The sequence below is a fragment of the Molothrus aeneus genome, unplaced genomic scaffold, assembly GCF_037042795.1.
Source record: "Molothrus aeneus isolate 106 unplaced genomic scaffold, BPBGC_Maene_1.0 scaffold_30, whole genome shotgun sequence".
NCBI lineage: Eukaryota > Metazoa > Chordata > Aves > Passeriformes > Icteridae > Molothrus > Molothrus aeneus.
Genome location: NW_027098964.1, coordinates 5,130,669 through 5,147,338, shown reverse-complemented (window position 1 = coordinate 5,147,338; position 16,670 = coordinate 5,130,669). Strand labels below are relative to the sequence as shown.

Genomic DNA, 16,670 nt, shown 5'->3' with positions numbered 1-16,670 from the left:
TGGATGGGGACATGGTGGGACATGGACATGGATGAGGACAGGGTGGGACATGGACATGGATGGGGACATGGTGGGACAGGGACATGAATGAGGACAGGGTGGGACGTGGCCATGGATGAGGACAGGGTGGGACATGGATGGGGACATGGTGGGACATGGCCATGGTGGGACATGGACATGGTGGGACGTGGCCATGGATGGGGACATGGTTGGACATGACCATGGATGAGGACGTGGCCATGGTGAGACGTGGCCATGGATGGGGACATGGTGGGACATGGATGGGGACATGGTGGGACATGGCCATGGATGGGGACATGTGGGGGACAATGGCATGGGGACATGGTGGGACATGGACATGGCTGGGGACAGGCTGGGACATGGACATGGTGGGACGTGGCCATGGATGAGGACATGGCCATGGATGAGGACAGGGTGGGACATGGACATGAATGAGGACGTGGCCATGGATGGGGACACGGTGTCACCTCCATGGCCGACTGTCCCTTGGTGTCACCTCACCTCCATGGCGTTGGTATCCCCACCCTGGGACCCCCAAGTGTCGCATCAGGGGGGAATCTCGGAGCCACCGTGACCCCTTTGGGGTCCCTGTGGGAAAAGGAGGAGGAGGAGGAGGAGGAGGAACAGGAGGGGGAGGAGGAGGAGGAGGAGGAGGAGGAGGAGGAGGAGGAGGAGGAAGGCGCCCAGGGTGTGACCCGGTCACACGGGGAAGGAACCTGTGCCCAGGTGTCACCTCACCTGTGGTGTCACCTCCATGGTCCTGGTGTCGCATCCCAGGACCCTCAAGTGTCACATCAGGGAGGAGGAGGAACAGAAGGGGGAGGAGGAGGAGGAGGAGGAGGAGGAGGAGGAGGCGGAGGAAGGCGCCCAGGGTGTGACTGGGTCACACGGGGAAGGAACCTGTGCCCAGGTGTCACCTCACCTGTGGTGTCCCCCCCGGTGTCACCGGCGTGTCCCCAGCGCCATCCCCTCCCCGAGGAGGAGGAGGAGGAGGAGGAGGAGGAGGAGGAGGAGGAGGAGGAGGAGGAGGAGGAGGAGGAGGAGGAGGAGGAAGGCGCCCAGGGTGTGACCCGGTCACATGTGGGGAAGCCGCGACAGGAACCGAGCGCGGCCGCAGCAGCACCGGAGGTACCGGGGAGCGGGGGGGGGGGGACGACAAAAAACCCCCAAAAATTTCCCCAAAAATCTCCCCCAAAAAATGTCCCCAAAGTCCCCTCGGGGGATGCTGAGGAGGGGGAGGACTGGAAGTGACCGAGGGGACCCCAAAATTTTTGTCACCCCCCCCTTCCCCTCCCCCCCTGTCGCGGGAGGATGTGGCCACCCCCGTCCCCCCCCCCGCATGGAGGTGACAATTGGCGGGCGGCGGTGGCACCAAAAAAAAGCCAAAAAAAGCGAAAAAAAGCAAAAAAAAAAAAAAAGCGCAGGTGGCACCTGGGAGAGGAGAGGGGGGGGGGTCCTGAGGTGCCACCAAGGTGGGGGAGGTGACAAAAGGCGGGGGGGGGGGGGACGGGACGAACACGGGAAAAGCGGGGGAGGGGAGCGCGGTTGGGGCGCGACGGAAACGGCGCCGGTGCCGCCCGCGCCCGGGGCTCGGGGGTGGCGATGGATGGGGCGGCCTGTCGGTCTGTCCGTCTGTCCGTCTGTCACCGTGTCCGTCTGTCTCCCCCGTCCCCCTGTCACCGTGTCTGTCTGTCCCCCCTGTCCCCCCGTCCCTCCCCTGTCCCCCTGTCCCGCTGTCCCCGTGTCACCTGTGCCCCTCTCCCTCGCGCTCCTGTCACTCTGTCGCTCTGTCACCGTGTCCGTCTGTCCCCCTCTGTCACTGTGTCCCCCTGTCTCCCCGTCCCTCCCGTGTCCCCCTGTCCCCCTGTCCTGTGTCCCCTTGTCCCTCTGTCCCCCTGTCCCCGTGTCACCTGTGCCCCTCTCCCTCGTCCTCCTGTCACTCTGTCACCGTGTCCGTCTGTCCCCCTGTCCCCTGTCACTCTTTGCCCCCTCTCCTCCTCTCTACTGTCCCCGTGTCCCCCTGTCCCTCTGTCCCCGTGTCCCCCTGTCCCCATTTTCCCCTGTCCCCCTGTCCTCTCTCACCCTGGACCACCCCCCCAAAATTCAGCTCCCCCCGTCCCCCCAACCCCAAATCCACCCCATGGACCCCCCAAAATTCTCTCCCCCAACCCCACAAACCCCAAATCCACCCCCGAAACCCCCCAAAAACTGACTCCCCCCATCCCCAAAATTGCTCTCCCAACCCCAAACCCACCCCCTAAACCCCCCAAAATTGACCCCCCCAACCCCAAAATTGACTCCCCCATCCCACAAACCCCAAATCCACCCCCTAAACCCCGCAAAATTGACTCCCCCAACCCCAAAATTCCTCCCCAACCCCAAAATTGACTCCCCCAACCCCAAAATTGACTCCCCCCATCTCACACCCCCCAAATCCACCCCCTAAACCCCGCAAAACTGACTCCCCCAACCCCAAAATTCCTCCCCAACCCCAAAATTGCCCCCCCCCAGTTCTCCCACCCCAAACCCATCCCCCAAAATCGACTCCCCCCCACCCCACCAACCCCAAAACCACCCCATAAAACCCCTCCAAAATCGACTCCCCCCGACCCCAAAAATTCCCTCTGCCCACCCCAACAACCCCAAATCCAACCCCAAAATCCTCTCCCCCCACCGCCCCCAAAATCCCCTTTTCCCCCCTTTTTATTTTTCCCGCCCCGCAGATGGATCCGGACGCCCCCGCGGTTCCCCTGTCGCCCCCCGCCCTATTGAAATCCTACAAGTGGCGCACGGCGACCCCCGGGACGGGCGGGGACCCCCAAAAACTCGGGGGGTCCCCGGGGAGCCGGCGCTGGGCGCGGCTGCAGGGCTGGAGGCGCTCCCACAGCCACCCCGACGCTGTCGGCGACAGAGGCGGCGACAGAGGGGGCGGCGACAGGGCAGGTGACAGAGGTGGCGACAGGGCAGGTGACAGAGGGGTCGCCAAGGCCAGCGCGCGGCGGTCGCTGTTCCGCAGGGCGATCTCGGCCCCGTGCAAGGTGGCCAAAGGTGCGGGGGACACCTGGGGACACCTGGGGACACCTGGGGACACGAGGGGACAGGAGGAGTGAGGGGTTCTGGGGTGGGGATGATGGATTTTGGGGTGATGGATTTATGGGGTGAGGGGTTTTGGGGTGATGGGTTTTGGGGTGGGGATGATGGATTTTGGGGTGATGGGTTTTGGGGTGATGGGTTTTGGGGTGATGGATTTTGGGGTGGGGATGATGGATTTTGGGGTGATGGATTTTGGGGTGGGGATGGTGGATTTTGGGGTGATGGATTTATGGGGTGAGGGGTTTTGGGGTGATGGGTTTTGGGGTTTATGGAGTTTTGGGGTGGGGATGGTGGATTTTGGGGTGATTGCGGGTAGGAGTGATGGATTTTGGGGTGATGGATCTATGGGGTGAGGGGTTTTGGGTGCCACCTCCATGGCCACCTGTCCCTTGGTGTCACCTCACTCATGGTGCCACCTCCATGGCCACCTGTCCCTTGGTGTCACCTCACTCCTGGTGTCACCTCCATGGCCACGTCTCCCTTGGTGTCACCGCACTCATGGTGTCACCTCCATGGCCACCTGTCCCTTGGTGTCACCTCACTCCTGGTGTCACCTCCATGGCCACCTGTCCCCTCCATGGGTGACAATGCCACCGTGTCCACCCGCTCTGTCCCCTCAGTGCCGTCCTTGGGGACATCCCCGGTGCCGCCCTTGGGGACATCCCCGGTGCCACCCGATGCCACCGTGTGGGACGTGTCCCAGTTCTCGCTGCTGGACGGACACCTGGTGCCACTGGCCAGGGACGAGCAGGTGAGTGGGGACATCCTGGTGACACCCGGGGTGGTGGCACCTCGTGATGTCCCCTTGTGGTGTCCCCTGGGGTGGTGGCACCTCGTGGTGACGCCTTGGTGTCCCCCAGGGCCCCTGGCGCAACAGGACCCGCGCTGGCAGTGCCACCTCCGATGCCACCAACCTGTGCAGGAGGGACCCTGGTGAGGACACGGGGGTGGCACAGGGGGTGACACACAGGGGGGTGGTACCTGTGGGCATGGGGACCCTCGGGTCACGGGGTGGGGTGGGTGGCCTGTGTCCCTGTGTCCCTGTCCCTGTCCCTGTCTCATGTCCTGTCCCTGTCCCTGTCCCTGTGTCCTGTTCCATGTCCCTGTCCTGTCCCTGTGTCCTGTTCCATGTCCCTGTCCTGTCCCATGTCATGTCCCTGTCCCATGTCCCCTGCGTCCCTGTGTCCCTGTGTCCCTGTCCCATGTCCCCATGCCATGTCCCTGTCCCTGTCCTGTGCCCTGTCCTTGTCCTGTGTCCCTGTCCCTGTGTCCTGTGTCCTGTCCCTGTGTCCCTGTGTCCCTGTCCCGTGTCCTGTCCTTGTCCTGTTTCCCTGTCCCTGTCCCTGTCCCTGTGTCCCTGTGTCCCTGTCCCATGTCCCTTTCCCGTGCCCTGTCCCTGTGTCCCTGTGTCCCTGTCCCATGTCCCTTTCCCGTGCCCTGTCCCTGTGTCCCATGTCCTGTCCCTGTCCCGTGTCCTGTCCCGTGTCCTGTCCCATGTCCCTTTGTCCTGTGTCCCTTGTCACCATTCACTCCGTGACCCTGGGAGCTGGGGCTGGGAACTGGGAACTGGGGGGCACTGGGAGTTACTGGGGATTACTGGGGGGGGCACTGGGAGGTACTGGGGCATACTGGGAGCACTGGGGGCACTGGGAGTTACTGGAAGGGACTGGGAGGGACTGGGGGTTACTGGGAGCACTGGGGGGCACTGGGGGGCACTGGGGGGCACTGGGGGCACTGGGGAGCACTGGGGGTTACTGGGGGGCACTGGGGGGCACTGGGGGCACTGGGGGGCACTGGGGGTTACTGGGGGGCACTGGGGGGCACTGGGGGGCACTGGGAACACTGGGGGGCACTGGGGGTTACTGGGGGGCACTGGGGGGCACTGGTGGTGCTGAGTTCCCCCCCCCTCAGAATTGGATGAGAGGAGCCCCCGGACTGAGCCCGCCCCGAGCTCCCAGTTCAGCAACGTCAAGGTGGGACCGGCCTGGCCCTGTCACCTGTCCCCTGTCCCTGTCCCTGTCCCTGGCCCCTGTCCCTGTCCTCGTCCCTGTCCCCTGTCCCTGTTCCCATCCCTGTCACCTGTCCCCTGTCCCTGTCCCTGTCCCTGGCCCCTGTCCCCTGTTCCCTGTCCCTGTCCCCCATCCCCATCCCCTATCCTTGTCATTGTCCCCTGTCCCTGTCCCTGTCCCCTGTCCCCATCCCTGTCCCCTGTCCCTGTCACCTCCCCTGTCCTTGTCCCTGTCCCTCTCCCCCGTCCCTGTCCCTGTCCCTGTCCCCTGTCCCTGTCCCCCGTCCTTGCCATTGCCCCCCGTCCCTGTCCCTGTCCCCCATCCCTGTCCCTGTCCCTGTCCCCCGTCCTTGTCACTGTCCCCTGTCCCTGTCCCCAGGGGCTGCTGTGGAAGAGGCTCCTCCGGGACAGGAGAAGCCGCGGTGCCACCAAAAGTGACCCCGGGGTGGTGGCAGCGCCCGAGGGTGACAGGTAGGGGACACTCCTGGCCTGGTGCCATTTCTGTCCCCGTTTTTGGTGCCCTGGTGCCATTTCTGTCCCCGTTTTTGGGGTCCTGGTGCCATTTCTGTCCCCGTTTTTGGGGTCCTGGTGACATTTCTGGCCCCTCAGGGTCCCCAGCCGCAGCGGATCCCGCGAGTCCCTGGTGCCACCACCCGAGCTGGACCTCACAGGTGACAACGTCATCGTCCGGCCCGTGCACGGCAGCCTGGTGGGGGAGAGGTTCTGCTTCCAGGTATGGCCTAAAAACCCCAAAAAATGGCACCTAAACCCCAAAAAACGGCGCCTAAACCCCCAAAAAATGGGGCTTAAATCCCAAAAAAATGGTGCCTAAATCCCAAAAAAATGGCGCCTAAATCCCAAAAAAATGGCGCTTAAATCCCCAAAAAATGGGCACCTAAATCCTAAAAATGGGCACCCAGGGCACCCCAGGGATCCTAACGGGGCACCCAGACCCCCAAAAAGGGCACCTAAACCCCAAAAAGGGTCCCCTCAATGTCCTTGTCACCCTCATTGTCCCCTCAGTGTCCCCTTAGTGTCCTGTCACCCTCAGTGTCATCTCAATGTCCCTGTCACCCTCACTGTCCCCTCAATGTCCCCTCAATGTCCCTCACTGTCCCTTCACTGTCCCCTCACTGTCCCCTCACTGTCCCCTCAGTGTCCCCTCAGTGTCCTGTCACCCTCATTGTCCCCACAATGTCCCTGTCACCCTCATTGGCCCCGTCACCCTCAATGTCCCTGTCACCTTCAGTGTCCCTTGGTGTCCCATCACCCTGAGTGTCCCCTCAGTGTCCCCTCTGTCCCCAGGTGATCACCCCCGAGTGCAGCCGCTCCTTCGGCTGCTCCTCCCTGGCCGAGCGCGACCGCTGGATCGAGGAGCTGCGCCGGGCAGCGCAGCCCAACCAGGTGGGACCCCTGGGACACCTCGGGGACACCCTGGGGACACCTCGGGGACACCCTGCCGCCCCCAGCCCCCTCATTGTGCTCTCCTGTGCTTGGGCTGGGTGGGGAAACTGAGGCACGAACTGCTCAGCGTGGGGCATCCTCAGTGTCCCCGTGTGCCCTCCTGTCCCCTCCATGTGTCCCCGTGACCCCATCCCCACCTCCCCTGTCAGAATTCTCTGTCCCCAACCCAAATCCTCCCTTGTCCCCTTTTTGTCCCTTTGTCCCCACGACCCCCACTCACATCCCCACTATCCCCTTGTCCCTTTGTCCCTCTGTCCCCTTGTCCACTGTCCCCATGACCTGACCCCACCGACATCCCCACTGTCCCTCTGTCCCCTGTCCTCACAACCCCCACTCACATCCCCACTATCCCATTGTCCCTTTGTCCCTTTGTCCCCTTCTCCATCCCCATTGTCCCCATTGTCCCCATTGTCCCCATTGTCCCCCTGTCCCTCCGTCCCTCTGTCCCCCAGGACAACTGCGAGCGCCTGGACCTCTCGCTGTCCCTGTTCCTCTTCGAGGGCCGCCACCTCCCTCCACGCCGCCGCCTCCGCTGCCACCTCCAGCTGGACGGCGCCGTCTTCGCCCGCTCCACGGCCAAGCCGCCCGGCGACGACGGCCAGCTCTTCTGGGGCGAGCTCTTCCACTTGGCCGCGCTGCCGCCGGCGCGCGCCCTCACCGTCACCTTGTGCCACCAGCACCATCACGACGACCCCGCCGGGTGGCAGCCGGTGGCCTCGGTCACCATCCCGCTGGCCGAGCTGGCGGCGCCGGCGCGGCAGCCCCTGGAGCGCTGGTACGCCCTGAGCGGCGCCGGCGTCGGTTCCGATCCGGCGCCGGCGCTGCGGCTGCGCGGGCGCTACCGGCAGGTGAGGGTGCTGCCCATCGTGCGCTACAAGGAGCTGGCGGAGTTCATCACCTTCCACTACCGGGAGCTGTGCGGGCGGCTGGAGCCGGCCATCGCCGCGCGGCACAAGGAGGAGCTGGCCGGAGCCCTGGTGCGCGTGCTGCAGAGCACCGGCAAGGCCAAGGTGCGTGGCGTGGGGTGGGGTGGGGTTGGTTGGGTTGGGTTGGGTTGGGTTGGGTGGATTTGGGATGGATGGGGTTGGATGAGTTCAGTTGGGTGAGGATGGGATGGGTTGGGTTGGGTGAGGATGGATTGGATGAGTTGGGTTGAGCAAAGAGGGGTTGGGATGAGTTGGGTGAAGATGGGATGGGTTGGGATGAGCTGGGTTGGATGAGTTGGGTTGTGTTGGGTTGGATGAGTTGGATTGGGCGAGGATGAGTTGGGTAGGATTAGGTTGGGATGGGTTGAATGAGTTGGGTTGGGTTGGATGGGATGGGATGGACGCATTGGATTGAGTTTGGTTGGGTTGGGTTGGATGAATTGGGTTGAGCGAGGATGGAATGGGTTGGGTTGAGTTGGGTTGGATTGGGTTGAGTTGAGTTGGGTTGGGTTGCGTTGAGTTGAATGAGTTGGGTTGGATTGGGTTGAGTTGAGTTGGATTGGGTTGAGTTGGGTTGGGTTGCGTTGAGTTGGGTTGAGTTGTGTTGAATGAGTTGAGTTGGGTTGGGTTGCGTTGAGTTGAATGAGCTGAGTTGGGTTGGGTTGAGTTGTGTTGAATGAGTTGTGCCACCGCAGCGTTCACGTAAAGCCCAACCCAGAAGAACACCAGAAGACCCATCACACTTGACCTGCTCACTTCGGTGTCCTGGGTGCCACCAACCCTTTGGGGTGTCCCAAATGCCACCAAACCCCTTGGGGTGTCCCAGGTGCCACCAAACCGTCCCCACCTGTCCCCGCAGTCCTTCCTGATCGACCTGGGCGTGGCCGAGCTCGACCGCCTCGACGAGCACGAGGCGCTGATCTTCCGCGAGAACACCTTGGCCACCAAGGCCATCGACGAGTACATGAAGCTGGTGGGGGCCAAGTACCTGCAGGACACGCTGGGTACGCCCAGGGGACACGGGGACATCCCAGGGGGTGGCAGGGGGTGGGACACCTCGGGTGGCATGGACATCGGGGTGGTGGGACAGCCCTGACCATCCGTGGGGACGTGGTGGTGACCTCTCGGTCACCTCAGGGGTTGTGGGACATCCTTGACCATCCATGGGGACATGGTGTGGGTTCCTTGGTCACTTCATGGGCTGTAGAACATCCCTGACCACCCATGGGGGCGTGTTGTGGGTTCCTCGGTGCCCTCATGGGTTGTGGGACATCCTTGACCACCCATGGGGACGTGTTTTGGGTTCTTCCTGTCCATCCCCACCTTGGTGACCCCTCGGTCCCCTCATGGGCTGTCCCCTGTCCCCAGGGGAGGTGGTGGCCCAGCTCTGCAGCTCCGAGGAGAGCTTCGAGGTGGACCCCAGCAAGATCTCGGGGCTGGAGCTGTTGGAGCACCAGCAGCACCTGCGGCAGGTGTGCGAGGAGACCCTGAGGCGCATCAGCGACGGCTCCGAGTGAGGGACACCTTGGGGACACCTGGGGACACCTTGGGGACACCTGGGGACACCTGGGGAGGCATCAGGGTCTGGAGAACCTGGGAGGAGCTGGAACATGGAGGTGGGATCAGGGATAGGATGGGGACCAGGGGTTGGGGATCGTCACTGTCCTGGGGTGGCACCAGGGTGGACCTGGGGACAAGTTTGGGGATGGAGATGGGTGACAGGGAAGGGGATGGACACCAGGATGGACCCGGGGACAATTTTGGGATGGGGATGGACACCAGGATGGACCTGGGGACAAGTTTGGGCACAGGGATGGGGATGGACACCAAGATGGACCCAAGGACAATTTTGGGATGGGGATGGACACCAGGATGGACCTGGGGACAAGTTTGGGGATAACCATGGGTGACAGAGATGGGGATGGACATCGGGCTGGACGTCATGATGGACATGGGGTCAAGCTTGGTGGCCTCCACACTCACACAACCCCAAAAAGCCCTCGATGCCACCACCCCCCACACGATGCCACCGCCCCGCGGTGGCCCTGGCCTGTCCCCTGTGCCCACCACGCCGTCCCTGGGCAGGTCCTTCCCGTCGGAGCTGGCCGAGGTGTTCGCGGCGTGGCGGGACGCGTGCGCGGCGCGCGGCAAGGAGGACATCGGCCAGCGCCTGGTGTCGGCCTCGCTCTTCCTGAGGTTCCTCTGCCCGGCCATCATGTCCCCCAGCCTCTTCGGCCTGGTCCAGGAGTACCCCGGCGAGGCCACCGCCCGCAGCCTCACGCTGGTGGCCAAGGTCATCCAGAACTTGGCCAACTTCACCACGTAGGTGGCCACGGAGACGTGGGGTGGTGGGGACATCCCCGGCTGGGATCTGTGACCCTTTGACCATGACGGTGACCCATGACCATGATGATGACCCATGACCATGATGGTGGACAAAGTGACCATGGTGGACCAAGTGATCATGGTGGTGACCCCTTGACCATGATGATGACCCCAGACCATGGTGGTGACCCCTTGACCATGACCATGGCATTGAGTCCTGACCATGGTGGTGACCCCTTGACCATGATGACCCTAGACCATGGTGGTGACCCCTTGACCATGACCATGACAATGACCCCAGACCATGACGATGACCCCAGACCATGACGATGACCCCAGACCATGATGATGACCCCAGACCATGGTGGTGACCCCTTGACCATGACCATGGTGGTGACCCCTTGACCATGACCATGACATTGGGCCCTGACTATGGTGGTGACCCCTTGACCATGGTGGTGACCCCTGACTATGACCATGATGATGACCCCAGACCATGGTGGTGACCCCTTGACCATGATGGTGGACCACTTGACCATGATGATGACCCCTTGACCATGATGACCCTAGACCATGGTGATGACCCCTTGACCATGATGGTGACCCATGACCATGTCAGTGACCCCAGACCATGGTGGTGACCCCAGACCATGATGGTGACCCATGACCATGACGATGACCACTTGACTATGGTGGTGACCCCTTGACCATGATGGTGGACCAAGTGACCATGGTCATGACCCCTTGACCAAGACCATGGTGGTGACCCTGACCATGATGATGACCTCAAACCATGGCGATGACCTCTTGACCATGTCACCACGGTGATGACCTCTTGACCATGACCATGGTGATGACCCCTTGACCATGTCACCACGGTGATGACCCCTTGACCATGACCATGGTGATGACCCCTTGACCATGTCACCATGGTGATGACCCCTTGACCATGTCACCACGGTGCTGGCCCCAGGTTCGGCGACAAGGAACCCTACATGACCTTCATGAACGACTTCCTGGAGCGCAGCTGGGCCACCATGACCGAGTTCCTGCAGGCCGTGGCCTCGCCCGACGCCAGCGCCCACATGGCCACCTACGACGGCGTCGTGGACCTGGCCCTGGAGCTGGCCACGCTCCACCTGCTGCTCTGCGACATCTTCTCCAGCCTCGACCAGGTGCCACCGCCGCCACCGCCCCTCTGTCCCCAGCGTCACCTCCTTGTCCATCGGGCTCCACCTGTAATGTCCCCGTGGTGTCCTCCAGGCCACGCAGGAGGAGCTGGAGCCGCTGCCCACCATCCTCAGGGCCATCAGGGAGGGGACACCTGTCCCCGTGTCCGTCCGCCTCAGCTCCACCGCCAGAAGGTACCTGGGGACACCTGGGGACACCTGGGGACACCTGGGGACACCTGGGGACACGTTGGTGTCAGGATTTGGGGTTCCTCTGGTCCCGTCTGGGACTGGGAGATGGGTCTGGTCCCACCAAGGTTTGGGGTCCTCCAGGTCCCACCAAGATTTGGGGTCTGTCTGGTCCCACCAGGGTCTGGGGTCCCTCTGACCCCATTCGGGATCAGCAGATGGATCCCATCCCACCAGGATTTTGGGTTCCTCTGGTCCAATCTGGGACTGGGAGATGGGTCTGGTCCCACCAGGATTTGGGGTCCCCTCTGATCCCACCAGGATTTGGGGTCCCCTCTGGCCCCACCAGGGTTTGGGGTCCCCTCAGATCCCACCAAGATTTGGGGTCTCTGTGATCCCCTTTGTCCCTCTGTCCCCATGACCCCCACTCACACCCCATTGTCCCCATTGTCCCCATTGTCCCCATTGTCCCCATTGCCCCCATTGTCCATCTGTCCATCTGTCCCCATTGTCCCATTGTCCCCATTGCCCCATTGTCCCCCTGTCCATCTGTCCCTCTGTCCCCACTCACACCCCATTGTCCCTATTGTCCCCATTGTCCCCATTGTCCCCATTGTCCATCTGTCCATCGGTCCCCATTGTCCCCATTGTCCATCTGTCCGTCTGTCTGTCCCCTCCCAGCCCCTCGGACCCCCCCAGGCCGGGATTTCTCCCCCCTCGGGACCTCCCCAAGCACAGCCCCCTCCTCAAGAGCCAATCCCTGACCAGCGTCCGCCGCCTCCGCGCCCACGACGAGGCCACAACGGCGGCGCCACCCCCGGTGCCACCCCCGGGGACGCCCCCGGGGACACCGGAACCGATCCCGGGCCCGGCCCCGGTGGTCCCGGCCCGGCGCCGCCGCCACGTCCAGCGCACGCAGTCGGTGCCGGCGCAGGGGAAGGGGCCGCGGTGCCCCCCCGAGTGCGGTGACAGCGCGGCCCAGGTGACACCGCCACCGCCCGGGGGTGGCACCGGGGCGCCGGGGACCGGGGATGGCCCGGTGAGTGGCGGGGAGGACACGGTGGCACCGGGGCGGGGCGGGGACGGGTTTGGGCACCGGGATGAGAGGTTGGGGTGTGGTGGCGTTAACGGGGGTGTGGTGACACTAACGGGGGTGTGGTGACATTGACGGGGGTGTGGTGGCATTAATGGGTGGCCTGGTGCTATTACCGGGTGTCCGGTGCCATTATCGGCCATTACCGGGCCATTACCGGCTGCCCCGGTGCCATTACCGGGCCATTACCGGTGCCGTTACCGGCTGTCCCGGTGCCATTACCGGTGCCATTACCGGGCCATTACCGGTGCCATTACCGGTGCCATTACCGGCTGCCCCGGTGCCATTACCGGCCATTACCGGCTGTCCCCGTTGTCGCAGCCCCGGGGGAAGCTCCGCTCGTCGGCGTCGCTGCCCCGCAAGCCCTCGGTGCCGTGGCAGCGCCTGGCCGAGGACGCGGCGGCGCCGGGGGAGCTCTACGGGCTGAGGCCGCTCGAGAAGGTAACCCCGGTGTCCCCCGGTGTCCCCCGGTGTCCCCCGGTGTCCCCAGTCCCCGGTGACCCCATCCCGCTGTCCCCAAGCCCCGGTGTCCCCCGGTGTCCCCCTGGTGTTCCTGTCCCGGTGTCCCCAGCACGGGCGGCTGCGGGAGGAGGTGACCATGGGTCGGTGACACCTCCCGGTAACCTCATCCCCGGTGTCCCCAAGCCCCGCTGCCCCTGTCCCGGTGTCCCCAAGCCCCGGTGACGCCATCCCGGTGTCCCCCGCACGGGGGGAGGTGACCGAGGCTGGGTGACACCTCCCGGTAACTTCGTGCCCGGTGCCCCCAGCTCCCGGTAACCGGGTCTCCGATGTCCCCAACTCCCGGTAACCGGGTCCCCGGTGTCCCCAAACCCCCGGTGCCCCTGTCCCGGTGTCCCCAAGCCCCGGTGTCCCTGTCCCGGTGTCCCCAAGCCCCGGTGCCCCTGTCCCGGTGTCCCCAAGCCCCGGTGACGCTGTCCCGGTGTCCCCAGCACGGGCGGCTGCTGGAGGCGCTGCGGGAGGAGCTGGCGGAGCTGCGGGTGCGCCTGGAGCGGGCGGAGGCGCGGGCGGCGCGGGCCGAGCAGCAGCACCGGGAGCGCCTGGAGCGGCTGCGGGGGCAGCTGGACGAGGGCAACGCCCGAGCCGCCAACCTGGCGGCCAGGTGGGCATGGGGACCCCGAAAATGGGGTGGGGGACCCCGAAAATGGGGTGGGGGGCACCGAGAATGGGGTGGGGGGCACCGAAAATGGGGTGGGGGGCACCAAAAATGGGGTGGGGGGCAGCAAAAATGGGGTGGGGGGCACCGAAAATGGGGTGGGGGGCACCAAAAATGGGGTGGGGGGCACCGAAAATGGGGTGGGGAACACCGAAAATGGGGTGGGGGTGGCCGAAAATGGGGTGTCCCAGTTTGGTCCCAGTTTGGCCCCAGTTTGGGGCCCCAGTTTGGTGTCCCAGTTTGCCCCAGTTTGTCTCAGTTTGTCCCAGTTTATCCCAAGTTTGGGTCCCAGTTTGTCCCCAGTTTGGTCCCCGTTTGGCCCCAGTTTGCCCCAGTTTGGCTTAGTTTGGTCCCAGTCTGGCCCCAGTTTGGGGTCCCAGTTAGCCCCAGTTTTGTCCCAGTTTGTCCCAGTTTGCCCCTCCCTGTCCCAGTTTGTCCCAGTTTGCCCCAGTTTGTCCCACTTTGGTCCATCCCCAGTCCCAGTTTGTCCCAGTTTGCCCCAGTTTGCCCCTCCCTGTCCCCCCAGGATGACGGCGGCCGAGGGCGGCCGCAGGAAGGACCTGGAGAGGCTGAAAAGCAACGAGGAGAGAGGGAGGGAACTGGTGAGACTGGGAGGGGACACTGGGGACACTGGGGGGGACATTGGGGACACTGGGGGGGACATTGGGGACACTGGGGGGGACACCGGGGACACTGGGAGGGACATTGGGGACACTGGGAGGGGACACCGGGGACACTGGGAGGGACATTGGGGACACTGGGGACACTGGGGACACTGGGGACATTGGGAGGGACTGGGGACACTGGTGAGACTGGGAGGGGACACTGGGGACACTGGGGGGGACACTGGGGACACTGGGGACATTGGGGACATTGGGGACACTGGGAGGGACTGGGGACACTGGGGACATTGGGAGGGACATTGGGGACACTGGGGACACTGGGGACACTGGGGGGACTGGGAGGGGACGCTGGGAGGGGACACTGGGGGGGACACTGGGGACACTGGGGGGACTGGGGGGACTGGGGGGACTGGGAGGGGGCACTGGGGACACTGGGGACACTGGGGACACTGGGAGGACTGGGAGGGGACGCTGGGAGGGGACACTGGGGGGGACAGAGGTGACACAGAGGACGCTGGGGGACGCAGGGGACACCAAGGTGACACGGAGGTGACCTAGAGGTGACGCAGAGGGGACACAGAGGTGACATGGAGGGAGCACAGAGGTGACACAGAGGTGACACGGAGGGTGACAAAGAGAGGACACAGGGGGGTACAGGGGGACACTGAGGGGACACTGAGGGTGACACCAAGGTGACACAGAGATGACCTAGAGAGTGACACCAAGGTGACACGGATGTGACACCAAGGTGACACAGAGGGTGACACTGAGGTGACGCCGAGGTGACACAGAGATGACAGCAGAGTGTCCCCTGGTGTCCCCCGGTGTCCCCTTGGTGTCCCCTGTGTCCCCTCTGCAGGAGCGGCGCCTCTCGGGGCTGGAGCAGGAGCTGCGCAGGGCCCGGGGCCACCCCTGCCACGTCCCCAAGGTGTCCCCAGGGTGTCCCCAAAGTGTCCCCGAGTGCCACCACGAGCCTGGTGACGACAGCGACGCCACCAGCGTGTGACACCGGATGTCCCCAAGGTGTCCCCAAGGTGTCCCCGAGCTGCGCAGGACCCGGGGCCACCCCCGCAATGTCCCCAAGGTGTCCCCAAGGTGTCCCCAAGGTGTCACCACCCCCGCAGTGTCACAGGAATAAACGATGGCGTTGTCACCAGGGCTGTCCCCAGCTCCTTGGGGACACTCGGGGACGTCTCCGTGTGACCCCACCTGGTGTCCCTCAGTGTCCCCTTGATGTCCCCAATGTCCCCATGGTGTCCCCACGGTGTCCCCATTGTGTCCTCAATGTCCCCCCAGTGCCACCCCAGTGTCCCCTTGATGTCCTCTCATTGTCCCCTTGATGTCCCCAGTGTCCCCAGTGTCCCCTTGATGTCCTCTCATTGTCCCCATGATGTCCCCTTGATGCCACCATCGTGTCCCCTCGGTGGCACCCCAATGTCCCCTTGGTGTCCCCTCAGTGCCACCCCAGTGCCCCCACTTTGTCTCATTTTAGGGGGGACACTGGGGACATTTTTTGGGGGAGCTTTGGTGACGTTTTTGGGGACGTTTGGGGACATTTTTTGGGGTGTCGCCCGTTTTTGGGGTCAGCCCCGTTTTGGGGGTTTTTACCCCAATTTTTTGGGGGGGTTCTGGGATTTTTGGGGTGCCTGGGGATGGTGAAGGCCTTGATGCCCCCCTGAACCCCATAAACGCCCCTTTGGTGTCGCCCAAGCATCTCCAAATGTCCCCAATAACACAAATCGCTCACACCGGGATCGTTTTTTGGGGTCAGCTCCATTTTTGGGGTTTTTACCTCAATTCTTTTTGGGGTTTCTGAGATTTTTGGGGTGCCACAGGTACCCAGGGATGGTGAAGGCCTTGATGTCCCCCTGAACCCATTCCAGGTGTCCCCAATGTCCCCAATATCCCCATCCCCAATAACACAAACCGCACACACCGGGATCCGTTTTTTGGGGTCAGCCCCGATTTTGGGGTTTTTTATTTGGGGGTTCCGGGTTTTTTGGGGTGCCAGAGGTGGCCGGGGATGGCGAAGGCCTTGATGTCCCCATAAACCCATTCCAGGTGTCCCCAAATGTCCCCAGTGTCCCCAAGCATCCCCAATAACACAAACCGCACACACCGGGATCGTTTTTTGGGGTCAGACCCGATTTTGGGGTTTTTACCCCAATTTTTTTGGGGTTTCTGAGATTTTTGGGGTGCCAGAGGTGGCCGGGGATGGTGAAGGCCTTGATTTCCCCATAAACCCATTCCAGCTGTCCCCAAATGTCCCCAATATCCCCAAATGTCCCCATTAAACACCAACACCAGGAGTCGATCGTTTTTTGGGGTCAGCCCCGTTTTTGGGGTTTTTACCCCAATTTTTTTGGGGGTTCCGGGTTTTTTGGGGTGCCAGAGGTGGCCGGGGATGGTGAAGGCCTTGATGTTCCCCTGAACCCATTCCAGGTGTCCCCAAATGTCCCCAATGTCCCCATTACCAATAACACAAACCGCACACACCGGGATCCTTTTTTGGGGTCAGCTCCATTTTTGGGGTTTTTACCTCAATTCTTTTTGGGGTTCCGGGTTTTTTGGGGTGCCACAGGTGC

General features: G+C 63.2%; 1 protein-coding gene across 1 annotated transcript; it reads left to right on the top strand.

Annotated features, from left to right (window-relative positions):
• The first annotated feature begins 215 nt into the window (after positions 1-215).
• On the top strand, positions 216-16,394 carry RASAL3 (RAS protein activator like 3). The gene is made up of 22 exons (XM_066570271.1): positions 216-242; positions 622-719; positions 799-895; positions 982-1,149; positions 2,745-3,069; positions 3,735-3,865; positions 3,975-4,047; positions 5,026-5,087; positions 5,502-5,593; positions 5,732-5,855; positions 6,428-6,526; positions 7,039-7,596; positions 8,372-8,516; positions 8,881-9,025; positions 9,598-9,834; positions 10,811-11,012; positions 11,101-11,201; positions 11,877-12,234; positions 12,610-12,729; positions 13,239-13,408; positions 13,989-14,064; positions 14,945-16,394. Exons 1-22 carry the CDS (start codon positions 216-218, stop codon positions 15,089-15,091), a joined length of 3,555 nt encoding a protein of 1,184 aa, XP_066426368.1. The 3' UTR covers positions 15,092-16,394.
• Positions 16,395-16,670: the final 276 nt, after the last annotated feature.

What these genes read in the sequence shown, in the direction of transcription:
- RASAL3 (XM_066570271.1), top strand. Translation starts at nt 216, where the DNA reads ATGACCATGGATGAGGACGTGGCCATG. An exon ending in CACTGGCCAGGGACGAGCAG is followed by an intron (nt 3,866 to 3,974) that starts GTGAGTGGGGAC and finishes GGTGTCCCCCAG; the next exon opens with GGCCCCTGGCGCAACAGGAC. An exon ending in CCTGTGCAGGAGGGACCCTG is followed by an intron (nt 4,048 to 5,025) that starts GTGAGGACACGG and finishes CCCCCCCCTCAG; the next exon opens with AATTGGATGAGAGGAGCCCC.